Source organism: Eschrichtius robustus, chromosome X (assembly GCF_028021215.1).
Source record: "Eschrichtius robustus isolate mEscRob2 chromosome X, mEscRob2.pri, whole genome shotgun sequence".
In the NCBI taxonomy this organism is placed as follows: Eukaryota; Metazoa; Chordata; class Mammalia; order Artiodactyla; family Eschrichtiidae; genus Eschrichtius; species Eschrichtius robustus.
The window spans coordinates 75343078-75365941 of NC_090845.1; the positions used below are offsets into that span (position 1 = coordinate 75343078).

The following is a 22864-nucleotide window of genomic DNA, read 5'->3' on the forward strand; positions in this document are numbered from 1 at the left end:
ATTTGTAGATAAATATTGAACTAAGAAAGTGCTATCATAGAGTAAGGAGATAAATGTGGCCTCTGTGGGATCAGTACGAAAACTGTTAGATATCAATTATAAGTATGTTTGAAGAGCTTCCCTTAACCCTTAAAGAAGTTGGTTCTTTACATATCATGAAAGTGATCAAGCAAAAAAAGTATCAAGAAAAAGGGGTATTTCATTCATATTCAGATAGGTAAATATTGTCAGCAACAGGAAGTGGAAGAACACTGAATCAAATTAAAAACCCTTCAGTCTCAGTTTCTACATATATAAAAGTGGGAAAGTGTTTCAAACCCACTTTTGCACACAGAGTAGTTTTACTCCTTTAGTTAATGATGAGAAAAATGCTCTGTTAACTGTAAAACTATGTAACAATAAGGTCTTATTATTTAACATGAGATTTTGGATACAAAAAGGAGCTACATCAAAAGGTAATCAATTGTAATGTTAAGTATCTGCCTCTGATGTCTTAATTGGTGAGGAACATGCTTTTTATTTTATTTTATCTTATCCTATTTTATCTTATCTTATTTAATGGTGGTAGAGTGGTCCTTGTCAGAGATTAAATCAAGGGATGAATGTAAGGAATTTAACAGACTTTGAAATAAGTAATCTTCTTCATTCCCACTCCCACCTCTGAGTATTACATTGAGAGCATGTCCAGGCCGAGATTCCTTTGCTCTGACCCTGCTTGATTGTCTTCATCTGCAGCTAGACTAAACCAGATAGGATTACCAGAATGATCAACTGGCAAATGAACTCATTTTGTTAGAAACAGCTTAGCTGAGTTCTGCTTACAGAACTGTTAGTGTTTCACATCGAATTTAAGCTTCACTAAACAAATAAGCCAAATGTTAGAAAAAATTAAGGTATAATTAAAATAAATTTTAGAATATTCTTTCTCTCTTGAATAACTTTATAATGACTCTATACTTTTCACCCATCAATAATTCAGAATATTTGATGCCATCAACTAAATTTGGGCTCATGATATTTCTGATCAACTTTACCTACTCAGTGAAAGTTCACTCATTCTAAAACACCCCAGCTATCCTTATATAAATTAAGCCCCATCATCAATGATGTAAATCAGTGTCGCATAGAAGAAATAGGTTCTTAAAATATATTTTATTAGAATAAGCTTGAAGACTCTATACAGTGATGGATTTAAGTGAGTAAATTGTCCCTTCACATGGCCAATGTTCAGTTCATTGACAAATTTTTACTGAGTGCCTAGTCTGTGAACAAGAAACCTAAACTCATTCTTCAATGGAGATTGCATTTCAAAAGGAAAATAGATCTAAGACATGTAAATAAATAAAATATTTACACATTACTGTAAATGCTATGAAGGAAACACCATCTTAATCAGCAATTTACAGTTGGAGGCTGCGACAAAGTTCTCTCCACAGGCAGCATACAATTTAGAAGTAGGCCAATTTACTATCATCTCAGTGTGTTATCAAACCATCAAAACCAAAGTTAACTAAAAGCTGATAAAGCAGTGTTTGCATCCAATGTCTCAGGGGCTTTAATGTACATCTACCATAAATGTTTGGTTTGGCTTCTAGAACATTTCCTTAGTGTTTTCTCTGAGCCATTCTGAACATACTATAGAAAAACATAATCATCAACTGGAAGACATGAAATATAACTAGTGTAACAGGGTTTAAAAATTCCCTTACAAAAGGCTGGCTAGAACTCCCATATGGATCAAAGGACAAGATTCAAAGGGTCACTCATGGTGTCTTTAGCCAAACCTACAAACAAGGAGAAAAATTTCCAACAGAAATATTTTGAACAAATATGCCACAACAATAAATAATTTAAAATTTATGAAGGTTTTGAAGGATTTTAATGTTAAAACTTTATACAGTAGAAATGATTTCAGATAGGTTATCTAATAATTAAAGTTAATTTATGTGACTGATATTTATAATATATATGTATTGAAACCCCCTTATTACGAACAAAAATTTTAAAATGCTGTAAGCTCATTTATCTTTACTATCAACCCATCCCGTATGTAATTTTCCCTTTTTTTTTCCTTTATACTGTGACTTTAAATCACACTGACATTTAAAGAGTCAAGCTTATGCACCAAAGTATTTCAGAAGAAACATATTTAGTATGACCAAGGTTTTTGTTATTCTCAAATAGTTCTAGGAAAAATAAATTTCTGAAAGGAGGAAAATAGTTTTATTTTTCAGGTTCTTGAATCGGAAGATCATGCCTTTAGAGACTTAAGTGATCAAGAGGTTGTTTGGATACCCTCTGGAAACTTAAATAAGCCTAAAATATCCAGGCCTCTTTCAGTTCCTTTTTCTTTTGACATACATTCTTGTCAAAGAATTTCCAGGATCTCTAAAGAGATTAAACAGGTTTATAAGAGCTGCTGTGGAGCAAGAGTTGACATATAAAATGAATAAAATTATTAGTTAAGAGTGAGGGAAGCTCCCCAAAACCTCCAACACTGGAAATGCAAAAGTTAACATGATTTAATCATGTCTCCAGAGAGAAACTAAAAAAATTTTACCAACACGTATTTACTGATCATTTATCCCCTACAGATGAAGTTAGGGGTAGGGGCAGGGCATTGCTTGACTTATGTCCTATTTATTTATCATATTTGTTCCCAAATCAACATTTTGTTTATTGTATTGGGCCAGGAAAATACATTACATGACTAAAAGATCTTATCTGTATGAGGAACAGCTAAAGCCTAATTTAGTAGTCCCCAAAGTATGGTCATATATGCCAGGTTAACAGGTGACTCCCATTTAAAAGCCTGAGACGTTTTTCCAGCTTTATCGAGGTAACTGGCAAATCAAATTTGTGTATTTTTGAGGTGTACAATCATTTTACATATATCAAAGCATAGGAAACGTTTTATTGATCTTTTGGAATTTTAAATATATGGTTACTACTCTGATTGAACGATACTGCTTCTGAACAAATTCAGAAATATAGAAGTCACGTTTTATTTTGAATGTCAAAAATAAAGTATATGTATTTAACTTGTGGTCCCTAAAGTCCTAGAATTATAGCTAGTGTTAGGCAGTATTGTAAAATGCATTCTCACATTTGACAAGACAAATGAGAAATTTTCAAAAGTCAAGGTAAACTCCTAATTTTCTAAGAAATTTTAAGATCCTTAATAAAAGGACAGTTAACTCATGGATGTTTATATATTTATTGTATAATTCTAACAAGAATGTTTCAGTATTTGGTAATTTCAAAATCTATGCTTAAATAATCTATGAAGCTCAAGCTATGGAAGATTTAAATTATTTTTTAACTTAGTATAATTATGTACATATGGTGACAGTCAAAAATGTTCTGTTGTCTTCAGGAAATTTTATAGTTAAAAAAGGAGGATCTCTGGTAAAAGGGAAAAAGTCCTCCAATATAAAGCCCATTGGATTAAGGAAGTATGCATTATCATTAACTTGGTATGTATGACTATATTCTACTTTAAGAAAATGTAATTTCAAAACAGGTTGTGTGAGTGAATTATAAAGCAAAATCAAATAGTTCTGACAATCAAGTGACAGAACACAAGAGTAGGTGAAAAAATGCTCACCTTCCTTCACTGCCACCTCCTTTCCCCCGCAACCCCAGATACATGTTTGCATCTGTGGGTTTTTTAAAAAATGTTTCCATAGGCCTTTAAGCAGGGAAGCAGTTGCCTTTCAAAAACAAACAAACACCTGAAAGGAGTCTTTTAACAAAAAGGCTATTAGAAGAAGAGATTATGAAGGGGGTGATGAGCTAACCATATATATTTGTAGTGGACATTAGAAGGAGGTTCCTGTTTCTATACTACTAAGAAGTGCAATAAGGCTCAGAATAGCCAAATTACACTACTTATATTTCTTTTGTATCTTGTCATTTTAAATTTCATTGTTCTTTATTAAAGGGTTTAGGAACACTGGGAAATACTATACTACTGGAAAGAATGGTTGTTTTGTTAACTAAGATAATTATGTGGGTTTTTTATTGATCTCTTTTGTATGTGTTTAACTTATTTTGTGCAGATGTGTGTATGACTGTGTATGTGTGTTTGTTTCTGAGTGTGTGTGTGTGCATGTGTAACCCTTTTGGAGAAGATGTAAGATAGTTCAGTATTGCTTCAGAAATCAGTATATAGTGAGCTGTGTGATTAATGGCTCCATATTTAGGAAATTAAGGCATAACATTGATATTGGCTTACTTTCATCATCCTGTTGGCCGAATAAAAATGAGAAAAAAAAACTAGAAGGGATTTTTGTTCCCTAAAAAGTGTTGGAATACCCAATGGGATGGGAAGGAAGGCTCTTGAGAGAAAGGGGAAAGACACAATATTGCTGAATCTTTTTTTGGAATTGTTACGACCCGAGGCCATTTTCTTCAACAGAAATTTACAACCATATTTCCTTGCCTTCATGTATAGAAAAGCCCTAAACCACATGACATTTCACATTATTCTTTACTCAATGGGGATTAGACCAGAAATGTAATAACATTATTCATATATTTAAAACACTATCTAATAGCAATTCAGGCTTTCCTACCTTCTTTGTGCTCTTCCCTGCTGGTGTTTCATTGTGTGTAACCTATCTAAAATTTCTGCAGAATTTAAGAAGATTTTTTGTGAAATATAATAAAGCCTTGATTAATTGGAAGCTACTAACCAGAACTCTCAATTAACCAGTTTTATTTATTTATTTTTTGCTACACTCTCCTTTTAGAAGGAAGAGGCAAATGACAAGAAAACAAGCTGTTAACAGGTATTTATGTATTTATTTTTTAAAAATCAACTTCCTGGGAATGTCCTGGAGCTTGTACAGATTCAGCCCAACTTCAGTAATTTTATTCCCTGTACTATACTTACTAAGGTAGGAAAGTAGAGCCATTTAAAATTTTCAGCAGCAAATATTGAATCTTGCTTAATCTTTAGTTAATAATAAGAAAAATGAAATCCAAATAGCTAATTAGAACCTGTCTATCCATTTGAGGGTTCTAGTTAATTGGGGTCTTCACGGTTTCACTATTGCCAGTTAGTGATCATTCATATGTATTAACTGGGAGTGAATCCCAGGAACGCGTAGTTGGGAGATGACTTCCAGCCACAGAGAGCAACTCCTTCCCTGGGAACTAAAGCAGAAGCTAGAGAAAGGCTGCAAAGTTGATGGGGGCTGAGTAAGGGTCACTGACATAAAAATCATGACATCTATGTAAAATAATGGGAAAGTAATTCACCTGCCCCATGGCTCTGAAATGCTTAGGAAGGTACATTCACTTTTGCAGGGCAGCACAGGCTATTAAGTGTGCTACAGCAATAATGGCAAAAAAACCCAAAACAAAACCCAGGCCTTCTAATCTTCTGGAATCTTTCTAAGCATTAAGCACAGATATATATTGTAGGCATGCTACTAGTTCTAAAATATTTGAAATTATTTTTTCTCTAAAAATACATTTTAAAAATATTTGGAACGCTAAGATTTACGCTTGAAACTTCCTAAAATATCTATGACAATTTCAGTTAAATTGCAATCAGAGACACCATATTGCTCCAGACTTCATACCTTTTCGGTTGTAATGGGAACAAAGAATGGGCAGTTAACTCAGAGATGCAAGGGAGAAGGAGGGCAACCCATGATTCTAAAGTACAGTTTGATATTGACTGCCACACACCCTTCTCAGGTTAAATCACCCTATGGTGACTTTACCCCCTTCCTTCAGGGCTGCTCATGATGCATGTTTTATGCATTTTCTACAAGAAAAATGTCATAGGGTTGTTAGAGAGATGGGGACCACACCATGTGATTTATCCTGGGTTTTCAACATAGAAAATGAAAATCATCATGGTGGTGTTTCTAATATCTGGGGCATTTTCTGTACTAAATATTACTCTTAAATATTTATCATGCACACTAAATAATACCCACGTGACCTGAAGCAGTGGATGTGCCTCCTTAAGTGCTAAACTTATTTTTAAACTGTGACTTCAATGCTGGCGGAGACTAGAACCCACTAGATTTCATTAATGAATGATTTTAACTGAAAAAGTTTAAGTGGATTGAGTTTTGAGATTAGGTTTGGGATATTGAAAGTAAGTGTTTTGATTTTATACGAATGCAATTGAATTCAGGCATTGAAATTGACTTTTTTTTAGTAAAATGATATGTAAATGAATGTCAACTTCTTGTTTTTAATTAAGCATAACAGTAGTTTATAACTGTATAGATTTATTTCTAGATTAATCAGAACACACATTACATATGTATGTATGTATATATATGTATATGTAATCAGTTTTTACACTAACTGTAATCTGAGAAAAACTGTGAAATGTTTTTGAAAGTATGTGTGCTGACACTCAAATAAACTACAGAGAAACAGGAGAGTTGCAAACTCTAATGCCTACTGAGACAAGGGTGGTAGCATAAATGAAAGGCCATAAGCAATAGGGAGTGGTGGGGACTATGGTGACCTAGAGAGCATATATTCTTTCCAAAGGTGGCAGCTATTACTCAGCTCAGCTGATTGCTACCAGGTGGGAATGCAGGCCCACTGTTGTTAAGATTTGACTTTTTAAGAGAAACTGGGAATCCAGATTTTTATATGAAATTCTCCAATTCTTAAATGTTGGTAACTAACTCAATAAAAAGCAACACTATGCAGGCAAAGCAAAACCCATCTGTGGTCTGGATCTAGCCCATGGGCTATCAGTTTGCGACCTCTGCTTTAAACTTAAGTCCTCTAGGTACTGCGGTTTAGAAAATCACAGTACGTTATAAATGCACCCAAAGATCTTGATGATGGAAAATTCAAGTAAAGTAAATAAATAATAAGTGGAGTGCTTGTAAATAATTCTCCTGATACTCAAAATGGTGGTTATGCACTTTGTGATTTTTTTCTTACTACATGGAAATAGCCAAGATATTTTTCCCTTAATGTGGTTTGAAAGCTAAGATAAAATTATGAATTTATCATTTTCATATTTATCAGTGCAATGCAGTATGAAAGATAATTTCTTCTATGTCCAAAAGAGAATATTTAAGTTAGGCTCTGTCATATAATGTCATTAAGGCTACTATTTAAAGACCAATTTATGGTGCTTTAATAGGAAGAAAGCCATGTATATAGCATGTGTTGTTTTATTTTAAATTGGCTTGCCTTTAAACAAATTCCCTATTTTATCTGGTGAAATTCCTTTGTTTTTACAAATGGTTAAAGTAAGAAATAAAAGAAATGTAAGTAGTTAGCACAACAAAACTTCATTTGAACTTTTGATAGGCATTGGCAAAGATAAAACAAAAGCTGGTCATTTGAGATTTTATTGAGGTAACTGTTTGACTGATCTGAGACTTTGATTGTTTGTCTGTCCTGCCCTGGACCTTAGCACATAATCCCACTATGCTACAGTGCTTTTGACATCTGTATGCCCCTTTCATCACTGGCAATCCAAAAGAATATTTGTCTAAAAAGGAAACAATTAAATTCCAACCTCTCTAGGAAAAAAAAGAAAACCAGAAAAGAAAAAAAAAAACCCCACTGCTAAACCTGCTTTAATGACCCCTATGATCTGTACCACAAATCCTTAGTCAGGATGGTAAGTTAATATTGTCATTTTTGTTGAGAAACGTTTATCAGAGGACTTAAAAAAAAGAGAAAAGTAAAAAAGAAAGAGAAAGAAAAGAATTCACAAACTCAAATACTAAATTAACTAAAAAAAACCCACCCCTCATTTGTTGACATATTATTCTACTTGCAGATTTAACACAAAAACATATGAAAGATGATAAATTGTTGGACAACTGGTCAACACATATGACAATGTGCAAAATAGCTGATGTTTTACTTAAATAAAATTTGGGTGGACAGTGGTACCCTTTCTAGATCATCAGATAGTTTTGACCACAGGTAATCTGTTGTGTGATAGGGATGAACTATGTTTAAATGTATTAATTAATTAAAACCATTCCTTAAAAACTCCAACAAGTGGAGATTCTTAGTTAATTGGCTAGTCCTGAAAGATACAGAATCTAAGAAATAAGTGACTTTTTGATGCATTTGACCAATGTACACATATAAATAAGGTTATTCAGGATAAATTTTGATGAACTAGTGCTTTTTATAATATCTAACATTTTTCGAACATGATATCCCTGGTGTTTTCCATGTATTAGTTCATTTAATCATCATAACAGCCCTATAAGGCAGGTGCTATTATTGTGATTCTTGTTTTACAGATGATGACACTGAGGTACAGAGAAAGTTAAGTGATTTATCTAAGTCCACACAGCCTACAAATACCAGAGCCAGCATTTGAATCAAGGCCATTTGATTTCAAAGCTCATATACTTTGGATCAATATATTTTACAACCTGACAACTGGAATCAGACTAATTACTAAAACACCTAATTTCATTACATTTATATATATACATATACATTATATGTATATATATATATATATACTTTTTCTGACTTATCAAAAATGACATTTCTATTCTGAAATCAACTTTGGTAACATCACTTTGGTAGTGTGTAAAGTTAGCAACATTAATTATAAAATAGTTCAAATAGAAAGAGCAGGAAATAATGAGAGATACCTGTGGACCAATAATCAGGTCTACATTTTGCTACATTTGATTCAGAGCTCAATTGAAAAAATTACAGATACAGATGTTTCTGTAAAGCATTAGTGATATGATTAACACTAATATTCTTTCTATTATACTTCACCCTTCATTGGAAGTAACCACTGCTTTAAAATTGGTGTGTATCATTGCTATGTTTTTAAATTTTATATGTATTTATACATAAATAATATGCAGCATTGAATTTTGTGTTTTTAAAATGTACCTAAATGGTTTGGTATTATAGTATCATTTTGTAATTGTTGTTTTCACATTATGTTTTTGAGATTTATCTGCATTGATACACGTAGATCTAGTTCATTTTTAAAAATTGTCCACTATACTCTTTCATTCTATGAGTATACCACAGTTTGATTATTTTTTACTGTATTGATGAACACTTAGGTTGTTTCTAATTTTTGTTGTAATGGGCATCATGTTTTCTTGTGCCCCTGTGGGAAAATTTCTCTGGTGTATAAGCCAGAAGTGAAATTGTTGAGCTGTGGGCTATGCACATCTTCAACTTAATAGTTACTGCCAAATTGCTCTCTAAAGCTGTTCTGATTTACCCTCCCACTAGCATTTTACGAGAGCTCTTATTTCCCAAGATTCTTGAAAATGTAGTAGGTATTTTAAACAAAAATTTCTTCGAAGAAAACAATAATTCTTTTTCATTGATTCTCTTTCATGATTATACACTACAGACGAAACGTTGATTCTGATCACAGTGTACATAACAATGTTTACTGATACTATATATTTGTGTCATTATTTTTCGTTTAAAAATATATGCAGTTCAGATAAGCATAAGGATACTATGTAAAATTTGTAAAGTATTTTCCAGGTTTCAAAGCACTTTCCCATAAAGCCTCATTTGATGAGATATTGTGGTATAGCAGGAAGAGCCCTGGAAAACGAGTCAGAAGTTCATGGCCTTAAAACAACCCTGCAAATCACTCTATGGCTTGGGACCTCAGTTGCTGCATCTGTAAAATTAGGATGTTGGACTAAGCTATCTCTTAGAGACATACTATAACCTTTGATCTATGATACATATCGCCCCCTTTCCTTGAAGCTGTAATTTACTTATTGTGCATAAAACATAAAGACAAAATTGAATTTTATCAATTTGGGAAACTGTTGTAACACCCTTAGTTAAGATCATGAGTTTATCCTGTTTATCTTTGTGTTCCTCTTAATGCAAGGACAATTGGGGGTGGGGGTGGGAAAGAAGATGGGAGCAGGAGCTCAGCATTATAAGGACTAGTCAGTGGCAACACACCATCTTGAATTAATCTTGAATGTTCCACACCCTGAAGCATTACATTGCAAATGCTGAAAATACAATGAAAGTTCAACCACTATTTTTTGTGGCTTTGTGTTTCTTTTCAAGCTCTTTTTATGCGTTTCAGATTCAGAGAAAAGAATATTCAGTATTTTCAGCTCACTTAAGATTTGATTCTAACAGTGCTTTTATGGTGCTGCACATAGCCACTTAAAGTAGAGGGAGGACTCAGGTTGACTGTTCTGTATTTCTTTTTGGATGGGGGAGGGTAAGTAATTGATTTTGTGTTTGGAGAGACTCTTCATTAGAAAGATCTGGATCTTTAACCTGAGGCTTAACAAAGAGCTTTCAGTCTTTCTTAGATTCTATGTGTGCCGGAAAGAACACTCAGTTAGAAACCTATCTAATATTGTAAGAGATTAAAGTATAAAAGGGAGAGAGTTGAAACTGATTTTATTTAAACTCCCAGAATTGCAAATATAACACACTCACAAACACTCACACATTCACACACACAAGTGTATCCTATCTCAAGCACAGAATACCTATTATTTTCAATGACTTTTAAAAAGGAAACTCTATCTATGAGGATATTGAACATAGTTATGTTTTTAGTGAAGCTTCTACTTATGGAAGGTAGCAACTCTGGCAAGCAGAATCTAAATCAGTTAATCTCTGGTGATGAAGACATTTTTTGGGGCCTCTCTTTTTTATGAATAGTCCTGGGAAAAAATGTTTGACTATGGCCTTCCTAGGAAGTGAATTGACCTCCTACAGAGATTCAACATCAGATATTACAAGAAAATTGTGGTTCACACACTTTGTTCAGATGATCTCTGGATTAATACAATTCACGTGTATCCCTCATTGTCCAAATGTGACACTAAGCCTAGAGAATCCCACATAAGTTGCTTTTGAGTGTTTTTACCCACTTTGACGTATTTGTGAACTGACTGTGGGGCCCATATCTAAGAACTTCCATTGCTATTTTTGCTAATTGGCACCTTGCTTTACAGTTTAAGCATACTCTGAAAACCACTATTTTGCTCATTGTGTTACTTCCACTAGTTCAATGAAGAGGAACTTGTGCCAAGTTAATCTAGACTATTTTTGCTCTGATCTTACTTATCCTATGTGGGGATTTAATCAGGTTATCTAACTTTTTCAATAAGCACTAAATAAATCACTAAAAATGCAAGATATTCCAAAGTCTTTCAGCTAGTTTCTGTAGGTCAGAGCATTTTTAAGACAGCACATCTTGGATATAATCACAAAGTAGCTGATAAGACTGTTGGGAAATTACTACTCTACTTTTAAAAAGAATAAAAATCATGGTTCTGAGTATTTATTAAAAAACAGGAAAGGAGGAAATGTAAGCATTGCTGTTTTGCCTTTTCATCTGCATTTCTAAAAAGTATTATTTGCAGTTGAGATATTAACGATCTTTATTTACAAAACCGTTTGCTGTTGTTCTATGTACTACTCCTTATTGAGTGCAGACGCTTTTGTTAGCTTGAATGAATCCTTGGCAAACAACATTTATGTTTTATCCACAAAACATCAAAATCATGGACACTGTTGTCTTTACCACTGTCTCCAAGAATACCCAGGTGCTTTGCCACTGATGGCATTTAGATAATAATACTATAATATTAGTATGAAAATATTCCTTTTTGCTTTTATTGAAAACCCAGTTTGAACCTTGAGCAAGTTATTTACATGATGTTTCCTTGAGATTACCTACATTCTTGTCCACTCTGACCTTGTAATTTTGCTCACAGTTGGAAATGTAATGCAGAGTGACTAAGATAATGTTGTTTACACAGACTTTAAGTGGAGTGACATTATAGTCAAGCAAGTGTCACATCACCCAAAGTGAAGGAAGACTTAATTACCATAATCCCGTGAATACTAAAATTTATTGGCTATGTGTAGCATAATAATGTAATGTTCTGCATGTTCCATTTAATAATGTGAAGGTGCAATACATTAGGTTTCAGGTTGTGTGTCTCTTTAATATAAAGGAAAAGAAAGTGAATTATAGAAGGAAAATGGCCTTTTGTAAGTAGGATACTTGTCTGAATGTTCAGGTGAAGTCAGTCCTTTCTTTTAAACTTAGAAGAGTTGCCTAGTGATGTGAAAATAAAGGGACTGCTAAAATATCCATAAATCTAGACACCAATGAGTAGAGTGACAGACCATGAATTTCTCTGGAGGGTGCAGGGTAGATTTAACTAAATGACTGAGACAGGATAAAGAGGAAAGGTTGATAACCACCTATTATTGTGCAATGGGGAACATATCATTAATTTACAAAGAGAGTGGTGACATTTTCTAAAAATTGTATAGCCCTATTCTTAAAAGTTTGTCAGTGTAACTAATTAGTTGCTAAAATGGAGTTGATTCTAAGACCCAGTATGAATGCATTTGAAAAGGCAGTGCATTGTCCCTAAATTGGTAGGGTTTGTAATACATCTTGATGAATGCTACAAAATAACGTTCAGAAATGGGACTATTATGCCAAAATGGCCGTTCTTTGGTTTGTAGTCCTTGAAGGAGTTATGTTCCATGGCAACGTGCTCAACAGTCCTGCATACATGTGAAGTGCCTTAAAGACGTGTCCTGCTTTCTGTTTTTGATAACACCGAGTTTTCAATACAAAGAATAAACTTACTCAAAGTGTTCACCTCCTCCCAGCATATTAGGACTACAAAGATCTGCTGTTACTTTGGATTATTATTGGGAATTTTTGTTTTTTAACTAATTGTAATGTTCAAAAGGGGGCAAGTACAAAATGATTCAGCCACAAAATGTAAAACATTATTTTAATAAATCCATTAGAAAACTAAGATGTAAAAACTGTATATAGCTCAATCAACAGATTCATGTAAGTTGATATCTCATAATTTATGATATAAACTGATAGATCATCTGATATATAGTGTTCTAGATATTTTTAAAAATATTTAAAAGATGTTAAAACATATAAAATATTGAAACCTATTAATAATAGCAGTCGTGCTTTGATTTATTGCAATTAGAAGAGTTTAAAGCATTTTAAACTGATTTATCATTACCAAATATTCTCCCTGTGACAATATTTTTATTTAAATATATAAACAAAGTTATTCTTTGATTTTTATTTGATGAAAATCAAATAACTTGGACGTTTTCATTTAAAATGGCTAATTCTAAACAAATAGTATATTTCTACAATACAGTTAGTCAGTAGAGCTGTATGCTTATACTGCTTTAAAATGAAATTAGCCTAAATAACAAATATAGCCATTTTATATTCTTTATGCTGCAAGAGTTTTACAAATACCCATTAAATCACATATTGATGTATCTAACATACTACGTGTGAAGAAGTTAGTAGTTTTTATTTTTTAATCATGGATTACTTTTGGCAATAAAGCACCCACTGTATTCAGAACATTATATGAAGGGATTTGGGACATCTGTTTGAGGCAGCCCATTAAAAAATTGTATATACATATTTTACTTTTTGGTTGCATTAACTCAAATTGTGCTTTCCTTAATTCGTTTGTCCAGCTCTCCGTCTTCAAAAATCACTGCTTGTGATTTTTGGGACTAAGTTGGACTCCTATTCATGTAGAGATAAAGCAGTTTTTAATTAAGTTGGGCTTGGCACAAAAATGGTTAGAGGCAATGTTTTTTTTTTTTTTCTTTTTAATGAAGTTTTTGTTTTAGAACAGTTTTAGATTTACAGAAAAATTGCAAAGGTAGAAAGACTTCCCATGCACCCTGTGTCCAGTTTCCTAATTGTTGTTAATATTTTACAATTAATGAATCATTTGTGACAATTAATGAACCAGTATTGACACACTATTGTTAAAGTTTATAGTTTATTCAGACTTCTTCAATTTTTCCCTAATGTCCTTTTTCTATTCCAGGATATAGGATACCACCTCATATTTAGTCATCATGTCTCCCTAGACTCCTCTTGGCTTATGACAGTTTCTTAGACTTTCCTTGTTTTGGATGACCTTAACAGTTTTGAGGAGACAGGTCAGATATTTGTAAAATGCCCCTCAATGGGAGCTTGCCTGGTGTTCTTCTCATTGTTAAATTAGGTTTTTGGAGGGAAGACCACAGAGGTAATATTCCATTTTCAACACATCATATCAAAGGTACATACTATCATTATGACTTATCATTGTTGAGGTTGACTTGATCACCTGGTTCCTGTAGTGTTTGTTAGGTTTCTCCACTGTAAAGTTACTTTTTTCCTTTTTCTTGACTGTACTATTTGGAAGTTTTTGGAAGGAAGTCACTATGTGCAGCCCACAGTTAAAGAGCAGGGAGTTAGTTATGCTTCACATTCTTAAAGGCAGAGTATTTGCAGAAATTATTTGGAATTCTTCTGCAAGGGAGATTTGTCTCTTATTAATATTTATTCATTCATTTTTTTCACTATGGTCTCATAAGTATTTAATTTATATTTTAGATCATAATCCAATGCTACATTATTTATTTTATTGCTTAAATTTTTCTAGCTTTGGCCATTGGGCACTCTTTCAGTTGGCCACTGGGTACCTTCTACATGCCCCTATCATTGTAAATTTTTTGAGCCCTTCTTTACTTTCTAGCACTACAAGATACTCCAGGCTCATTTGGTAGATTTACTGCTCTAGTCCTAGAATCAGCCATTAAGGGAAAGTTTGGTTAGAGGAAGATTTGATCTTCTCAATCTTGAGCAAGTGTTGGAGGTGGCTAAGAAAGAGGGTCAGGGGGACTCTCTCAGTTCCATTTTCTTGTTGGTACCCTAAATTTTCCATCATCCTGATAATGCACATAGGCCTCATTGTCTCACCACATATATCTCCTCATTTCTTTCACAATATCTAGTGTTATAATATCATATCTTCTAGATATCGTAGTCTTCTACAGTCACACACATTCATGGTCATGCATAGATTTAGAAATGTACTGTGCAACTCTCCAACATACATGTCCTTTCTGCAAAACACCGCCCGCACCCTGCATCCAATATACTAAGTTTATCATCAGTTCCTGAGTCACTGTGGATTCATTTTTTTTTCTTCAGAGAGGGTTTGGGGTCAAATAAGTTTGGGAAATATGGGGTTCAGTAAAAATAAACAAGTTTGTTTACCACAGGTCTTCTCAGGGTTTATACTTTGTTAATTTGCTCTATGAATCTATAAGATGTAATATACACAGTTTCTCAGTCTTTTTTTGATTAAAAGAACCTTTTTGTTTAGAGAACTAGTGTTCCATGAAGTACACTTTTGGAAATACTGCTATAGTGGTAAGAGTCTTGAGTTTGTAGTCAGAGATCTTGTGTTTAATCCCTCACTGCTAACAGCTAGCTCTCTGATCACAAGCAAATCACTTAACATCTCTAAGTCTTTGTTTTCTTATCGATCAGATGGACCTATGGATGTCTCTTACAAGATTGTTGTGAAGGGCAAAAATGAGCAAAATATGCAAGAATTTTTTGGAAAAGCTAAAATGCTTTGGAAATTTAATAACCACTGTGAAGGTGGGGACTGTGCCTTTGTTTTGCTGACCACTGTTATCTCCAGTATCCAGCATATTTTCCTGACATTTAGTCTTCAGTATCCAATAAATATTTATTGAGCAATTGAATATTACTATCACTTACATTATTTTATATTTTTCTCCTAGCGCTGTACAGCAGCCTATGACATTTTATAAATTGTTTCTGAAATTAGGAGTCTATGTAAAAAATAAATAAATAAATAACAGAATGCAGGCACAGTTGAAGTGGCTATATGCATGAAAAAAAAAAAAAACTTTTGATTGCAGCCTTTGTTTTACTGAGCATGTGTTCCCAGCCAATGACTGGCTGCATTCAGATTAGTTTTCATTGCTTCAAGCTGACCAGATTTCCTTTTGAAATAAGGGCACTGGAGCTTTCACCTCGACACTGTGGTGATGTAAAATTCCTGCTGCAGTCACTGAGCTGGTGCTAGAAGAAGAGGAGCACCTGTGAGCACAGGCTGTCAGAAGGCCCTCTGAACCCTAGAGTGTTGAGGCTACAGCTGCTGGGTTGAGAAGCAATTGGAAGCGCTTTGTCACTCCTTCTTGTGCAGCCGCAGGAGGCCCACTAAAGGATTTTTACTTTCTTTGGATGTATAATCTGTGTTGATTAACAGGAGTTATTGGGTGGAGCTCTGCTGGGGGTGGCAGGGCAGGCCCTGTTAAGCAACATATTTTGGTAAGGATAGTAGTGTCCAGATAGTAACAGGAACAGGGACCTCACATCATCTGTTTTGCCTAATCCCCCACAAAACAGCATATTCTATAAGTATTCTCAGAGGCAAACATTTTAGGTTCCAGCTTCTCTTTTCAGGGAATCAACTGGAGCATGTTTATTATATTTGATTTTGAAAAATTGTTAGCCTCCCTAGAAATGCTAGGTGATTAATTGAAGTCTAGGAAGAACACATTTAGCTTTGGAAATTGTAAAAAGTGTTTTAATCAAGTTCTAGGTTTGTTGGTTAGTTAGTGAGACAATAGGCAAGATCAATGCAGGGGTTTTTCCTTTCTTACTATTTAAATCATAATGACACATACTAGCAAAGCTTTGTTCATCATGTAGTTCATGAATGCTGGAAAATAAAAAAAGCTTTAGTTAAAAAAAAACCTCTATATGGGATAATGGTATCCTATCCTTTTCACAAGTGTTGGTCAGACATGGAAATTCCACAAAGATAGTTTAACAATTTGTAGAATTGCTCTTATTTACACTCTGAAATAGTTAGAAATATCCCCCATGCCTGCTTCCCCATCAAAAGATGAAGTATATACTTTAATTTAAAGCTTCTATAAAATATGTGTGTAGGTGGAGAAGCGAGGGCTTAATATTAGATTATACAGTACTATGACTGTATTGCCTGATGGATGTATTATTTTTTCTCTGAATCTACCTTCACTAACTAATTCATTGCAGATTTTAACCAAATTTATTAGTTCTTTATTTAATTGAATAGATTGTGGGACAAGAGATTCTTTCACACGTGCTCTTGAAAATTTTGCAACTTTTATGTAAAATAGAACCATCTTCTTTAAAATAAGCATTTACAGGAAGGGGTTTTAAGCAAACATTTAAACCTTAATGCAGAAATTACATTCTGGAATCTTTCCTTGCACTTTGAAAATGCACCGAGTTTTTTGAATTTATGGCAGCACAGCTAAATTCCAGCAACTGCAAAAATAATTAGTGAAATTAAGTTGAAAATTTTGTAAACAAGTAATTATTCATTCTGTACCATACTACAAATGTGGGAGGACATGTTAAATGATAAATTAGGCATGAACTGTTTTAATCTGTAAACTGAACATGTTAGCAAACGGCTTGCGTTTGTAATTAGTATTTACGGCCACAGGAGAGTGCCTCTTTTAAAACTGTGACAGGAAATTGATCAGTTTAGGTTGTCATAGCAACCAAAATAGTTCCATTGCTTCTGTTGGGTTTAGCCTATTATGCTATATGCCCATGTTTAGAAATACATTTATGAACTATAAAGATAAACTACTCAATAATGCAAAAGAGGTTGGGATGCCAAAATGCCAAACTGACAAAAGTCTGAATGAATGCTTGAACACTTCGTAACAAGCTTAAGTGTTCTATGGTTGTCATGACATTTCTTTTACAAAGCAAGTGATGTCTGGAAAAAAAATCTTAAAACTAGATGAAAATGCAAATCCCTTTATGACAGTATGTGGCTGTCACATTTATAATAACAGACAATAATTGATGATTTATGAGATGACACCGTGGCAACAAAGTCTTTCATCATTGGCACCCCTAGGTTACTTTTATATTAGGGGCTTGCGGGTGCCTGTGAAAAGTTTCCAACATGACATACAAGAAAGTCTACTCCTATCTTAATCCATTAGATCTCATTTAATGCAGGGTGGAAATATGGTAGAGATTTTCAAATCATCTGACAAAGTGAAAGCTGGCAATGTCTTTGGTAAAAAATACTGTTAAACTAGTAAGCACATTCAGTAGCTGAAAATGGACAGATTTGTTTCTGTCACTTAACGTTTCAAAGAAAATCTGTAATGCCGCTCTTAAGTTTGAGTGCAAGCTGTTAGGTTGTTTAAAGTTATGGTATAACTTAAAGTTATAATATCCTTATATAGGGAGGTGGGAGAAGGAAAAAGGGGGTGCAGTGTGCATTGAACTTGCTTGAACTCAGAAGAAAGATGATTTTTTAATTTGATTTTAATGTTGAGGTCTTTCTAAAAGTGGAATAAATGTACAATTGCATATTCTAGGTTGATGTTAATGTGTGTGGTAGGCTGAGGAATAACATGTTGCCATTACTTAAAGAGGATCATCTATCAGTTTTTTTGTTGTAGGTGATTTAAAATATTGGAAATATAATGAACCTTCTGCCTTGGTTTTACTGTCAATTTATCAAAAATGAAATTATTCTATATTTGGACTTCTAGAAAGTTTCCTGGGTTTTTCTGCCACCTATTTGAGCAAAACAAAGGGCTAGATCAGATAATCATTTTGAGATCCTTTCAGTGGAGTTAGTCTATTATTTATAAGGAGCTGTAGAAACATCAAAAATCGGAGATATTGAATGTAAAATACTGAAACTATCTGACTTTAAATGACAGAAATATAACATAAGCATGCATATCAAAGTTAACCTAGCTTTTATACATGAGGTTTTAAAAAATATGGATGTAAGGAATTTTCCAAACACTTACTTCTTATCTAATTTAAACCTTTCTAAGGATAAAAATACATAGTACTTATTTCATTCAGAGGATCAGATAAGCCAATTATATAAAGTAGGATCTCTGGTATCTATTCATTAATACCTTTTATTTATACATTTCCTACAAGGCTGTGGTAGGAATATAAAATCCTTAATTAACTCTGACTATTCTCAGAGTTAGTAATTTTGCTCCCAATTAATAGTTAAGAAAATGGAGTTTACCATTCAATGTCATAATGATTTACCTCAGTTTATATAAGAAAATAAGTTAATTTTGATTGCAAATCTTCTTCTAGATGATGGAGAAATCACACAAGAGGACATGATTTTTAATTTAAAATGACACCTGGTCTTGGCTCAAGATTTTACTCAGTGATCTGGAATATATATATAAGATGCAGAACACATTGTCTCTATTTCCTAGGAGTTTATAATTTAGTTGACCAAGATATTAACTATAAGCATGAATCAACCAGAAAATAAACCCAAAGTACTGAATTAAGAAAGTGCAATGTTGTATTATATATAGATCACAGGCATAAGAAGTAAAGCTATTTGTGATAAGGGAAAAAGTCTGAAATGGCTTCATAGATGATAATAAGTTAGGAGGTAAGAATATTCTAACTCAGACCTTAAATGAATTTGGGAGATTTGAATTGTCAGAGAAGTGCTACTCTAAGTTTTGAGAGCCCAAATGAACAAAGACACAGAGATAAACGTAATCATGGAATATGATAGGAACATTGTAGAACTCTGTCTGACTTACACTGAAGTGATAGCACTGGGGACTAGTAAGAACAACACTTTGATATTGAATAGTCACCTTATTTGTTTCTCTACCTCCATTCTTGACTGATCTTGAGAATTAGTCCATCCTCCACACTGCTGCACATCACTACTCCCCTTGATCTTACAATAAAGTCCAAATATCTTAACATGACTTTCAAGGCCTTTATATCAGTGGTTCTTAACTGGAGGTGATTTTGCTCCCACTAGATATTTGGCAAAGTTTGGGGACAATTTCGGTTGTCAACACAGGGGGTGGTGGTGCTACTGGCATCTAGTGGGGAGAAGCCAGGAATGCTGCTAAAATTCTGTAATGCAGAGGGAAGCTCCAGAAATACCAAAGAATTACTCAGCTTAAGTCGTCAATCATGCTGAGCTGGAGAAATGAGAAATGCTACCTTATATGTAACCCCTGCCACCTTTTTAATCTCATCTCAAGCTACTTTCTCCCTTACTATCAATTCAACTGCTTTGGTGCCCTTGAACATTCCAGTTTCTCTCTCACTTTCAGATTTTCGTAAATGCTCTTCTCTCTACTTGGAACACACGTCTGTTCCCCTTCTTCCCACACTTCTGCCCTTCAACCTGCTAAAACCTATTTACTCTTCTATATATGCCTATTTAATAGACTCTGAGTGCAGGAAGCATGTTGTATTCACCTTTGTATCCCCATTGCTCAGCATGTTGTTTGAGACACAATAAATGCTTGTTAAAGAAATAACATCAGTTGGTAGGGGTTTGGATACTGAGTTAAACAAAGACGGTAAGGACCTGGGTGATTATCTATAATGGCTGTGGGGATGAAGAGGAAGAAGTAAATTTGAGAGAGATTTCAAAGGGAGAATTTCCTCAGATTGGTAAATGATTTGATATGGATTGTGACAGAAGAGTCAAAGATGATTTCTACAAACCAGGTAGACTGAGGGAATGGGGACAGAAATGAGGGAGTTCATAAGGAAGCTTGATCTTGAAGAGTCAGGTAATGATTTACTGATGTATATAAGCAGTGGGAAAAATATTTCAGTCTGAGTGAACTTACTAGCTCTGTGATCATTTAACCCCAGTTTCTTTATCTGTAAAATGGGTAAAGTATGAGTACCTACCTAATTGTGTGGTTGTAAGGATTACATGAGTTAATACAGATAGATCCTATGTTCAACTGTACTGTTATTTAAGATGTAATAAAGCAGTTTGACATGAAAAAAAGCACTTATCCCAGTGCTAGACATATAGTTAACACTTAATAAATGTTAGCTATTATTATTATTATTATTTTGCTGTGAGTGTCCTTTCCTTCTTTGGTCTTTGCCTTTTAAAATTAAACTTCCTCCAGTACATCTACTACCTTTTCCATGAAGCCTTTTATGATGATTCAAGGGAAAGATGATCACCTTCCTCCTCTAAACTCCTATAGCATTTTAGTTTAGCAACTTTTTTTTTGCACTTCTCACATACTGCCCAGTCCTACATTTGCACATGTATTTACATTGTGAGTTCCTCGAGGGTAGGCCTGTGACTTACTCATCTTTTCTTGACATATAGAAAGTGCTAAATAAATGTTAGGTTATGATAATTAGTTGTCATTGTTATTATTATATTTGGGGAATCATTAGGGTATGATAGTTTACTCTTAGAATTAATGTGTTCTCTCATTTATATTCAGTATCAATGCTCCTAATATTTTCAAAAAGCATCAATTATGTTTTATGAAATAGTACAGAACATCATTTTAAATTGAGTACTAAGCAATTTGAATAATTTAAATGTATTTAATTGATGCTAGTCAAGTTTCATTATTATTGGAAAGCATACCTGATTAAAGAGCATTTTTTTAATTAGATATTTTTAAGCTATTATGTAATAGTGAAAGGTCATTTGTTTATAAGTTATGAAAGAATATTTTTGCTTTTAATGCCAAACCTTTGAAGAAACAGATGTATTAAAAGATTGTATAAAAGATGATGGACTTTTTAAAAAATGAAATAACCAACGTCCATGAATTTCCAAGAATGCACATCCCTTGTGGTTTCCCTTGAGATTGAAGATATAAAATATCACTTATGTAAGTGTTCAGAACTAAGTTCAGAAAATACAGCCCAGGGATGCCTGGAAAGTTTTGTAGTTACATTATATAACTTAAGAACTTCAGTGTGAGATATTCTTTCATGTCTTTTGCACAGATTTAATTTGATTCAGTGATTCAATAAACTTCTCTGTGCTTAGGGAACTGTTTTATATTTGTGATTTGTTTATTATACGTGGACATGATCCCTAGTTGGATCAACCTTTTATTATAGATGTGAGTACAACTGCCATAGAATTCAATTGGGGCTTCAAGTGCACATCTTAGGGACATACTTTGCCTTTGGTTTACAGGTGTAAGCAGGACAATATAATAAATGAGTCTTAACTGAAAGGTTACATGAGCATACTCTGATTTATAATGACCAGCTCTAACATATAACATCAAAGGACTAGGTGAAGCCCCATTTGGAAGATGTAATTTTTAATACGTTACAGTATTTCCTTCCAAGCAATTTCACTCTAATCTTATAAAAACAGAACTTTTCCAAGTGTTCAGTAGCCTTAGTTAAGTGGTACATAATTAATCAAGTTATTTTTGACATTTGGGATCGTTTCTTTGTTGTGATTAGCTATTAGGCAAATGTACATTTTTCAGAAAAAGTTGATAGTTGCTTCAAAGAAGAGAAAGGGTGGAGTTACCTGGATGTTGCATAAATAGCATGAAAAATATTAATATTTATTGCACTATTCATGAACTTGCATCAACAAGCAGTGACATTTAGCTGGTAAAAAAATTAGTGAAAGAGGTAAACTAATGAGGCAGTATTCCATAAATATCTATGAATATTTGGTTGACTTCCTCAGAATAGGTAAGAGATAAGGGCTAGAAATAGATGTAATTTCATAAATGTATAAACACATTATAGACCAGAAAACATCTTATTATTCAACCTTTTATTTAATCAACTTGAGTGATATTTAAACATAGTTAAATTCAACTTCTTGAATTATAAAGGGAAAAGTGCCTATCATAATTACTTTTATTCTCTGTCTCTCCCATTCTTTAAGGCCTAGATTATGTCACCTCCTCCATATACCTTTCTTGAAGGGAAGGGAACAAAAAAATATATTCCCCCTTTTCTGAACTCTTCTTACATTCTTTGTTGTGTATCACTCATATATTTATTATTTCTTTCAGTTTATTAAAAATATTTATTGAGTACCTATATGTACCATAGGTACTATTCTAGGTACTTGACATACAGTCATGAACAAGGTAGACAGAAAAAAAAAAAATTCCTGCACACAAGGAACTTACGTTCTAGTGGGTGGAGACAGACAACAAACAAGATAAACTAGTAAAATGT

The 22864-nt window shown here is 33.6% G+C and overlaps 1 protein-coding gene across 1 annotated transcript in view; it reads left to right on the top strand.

The window, feature by feature from the left end:
* DACH2 (dachshund family transcription factor 2) overlaps window positions 1-22864 on the top strand; it is a 596924-nt gene that overhangs the window by 149237 nt on the left and 424823 nt on the right. The window contains exon 2 of the mRNA XM_068532639.1: window positions 4755-4793. Coding sequence (XP_068388740.1) covers window positions 4755-4793 — 39 coding nt within the window. The remainder of the gene's footprint in view (window positions 1-4754; window positions 4794-22864) is intronic.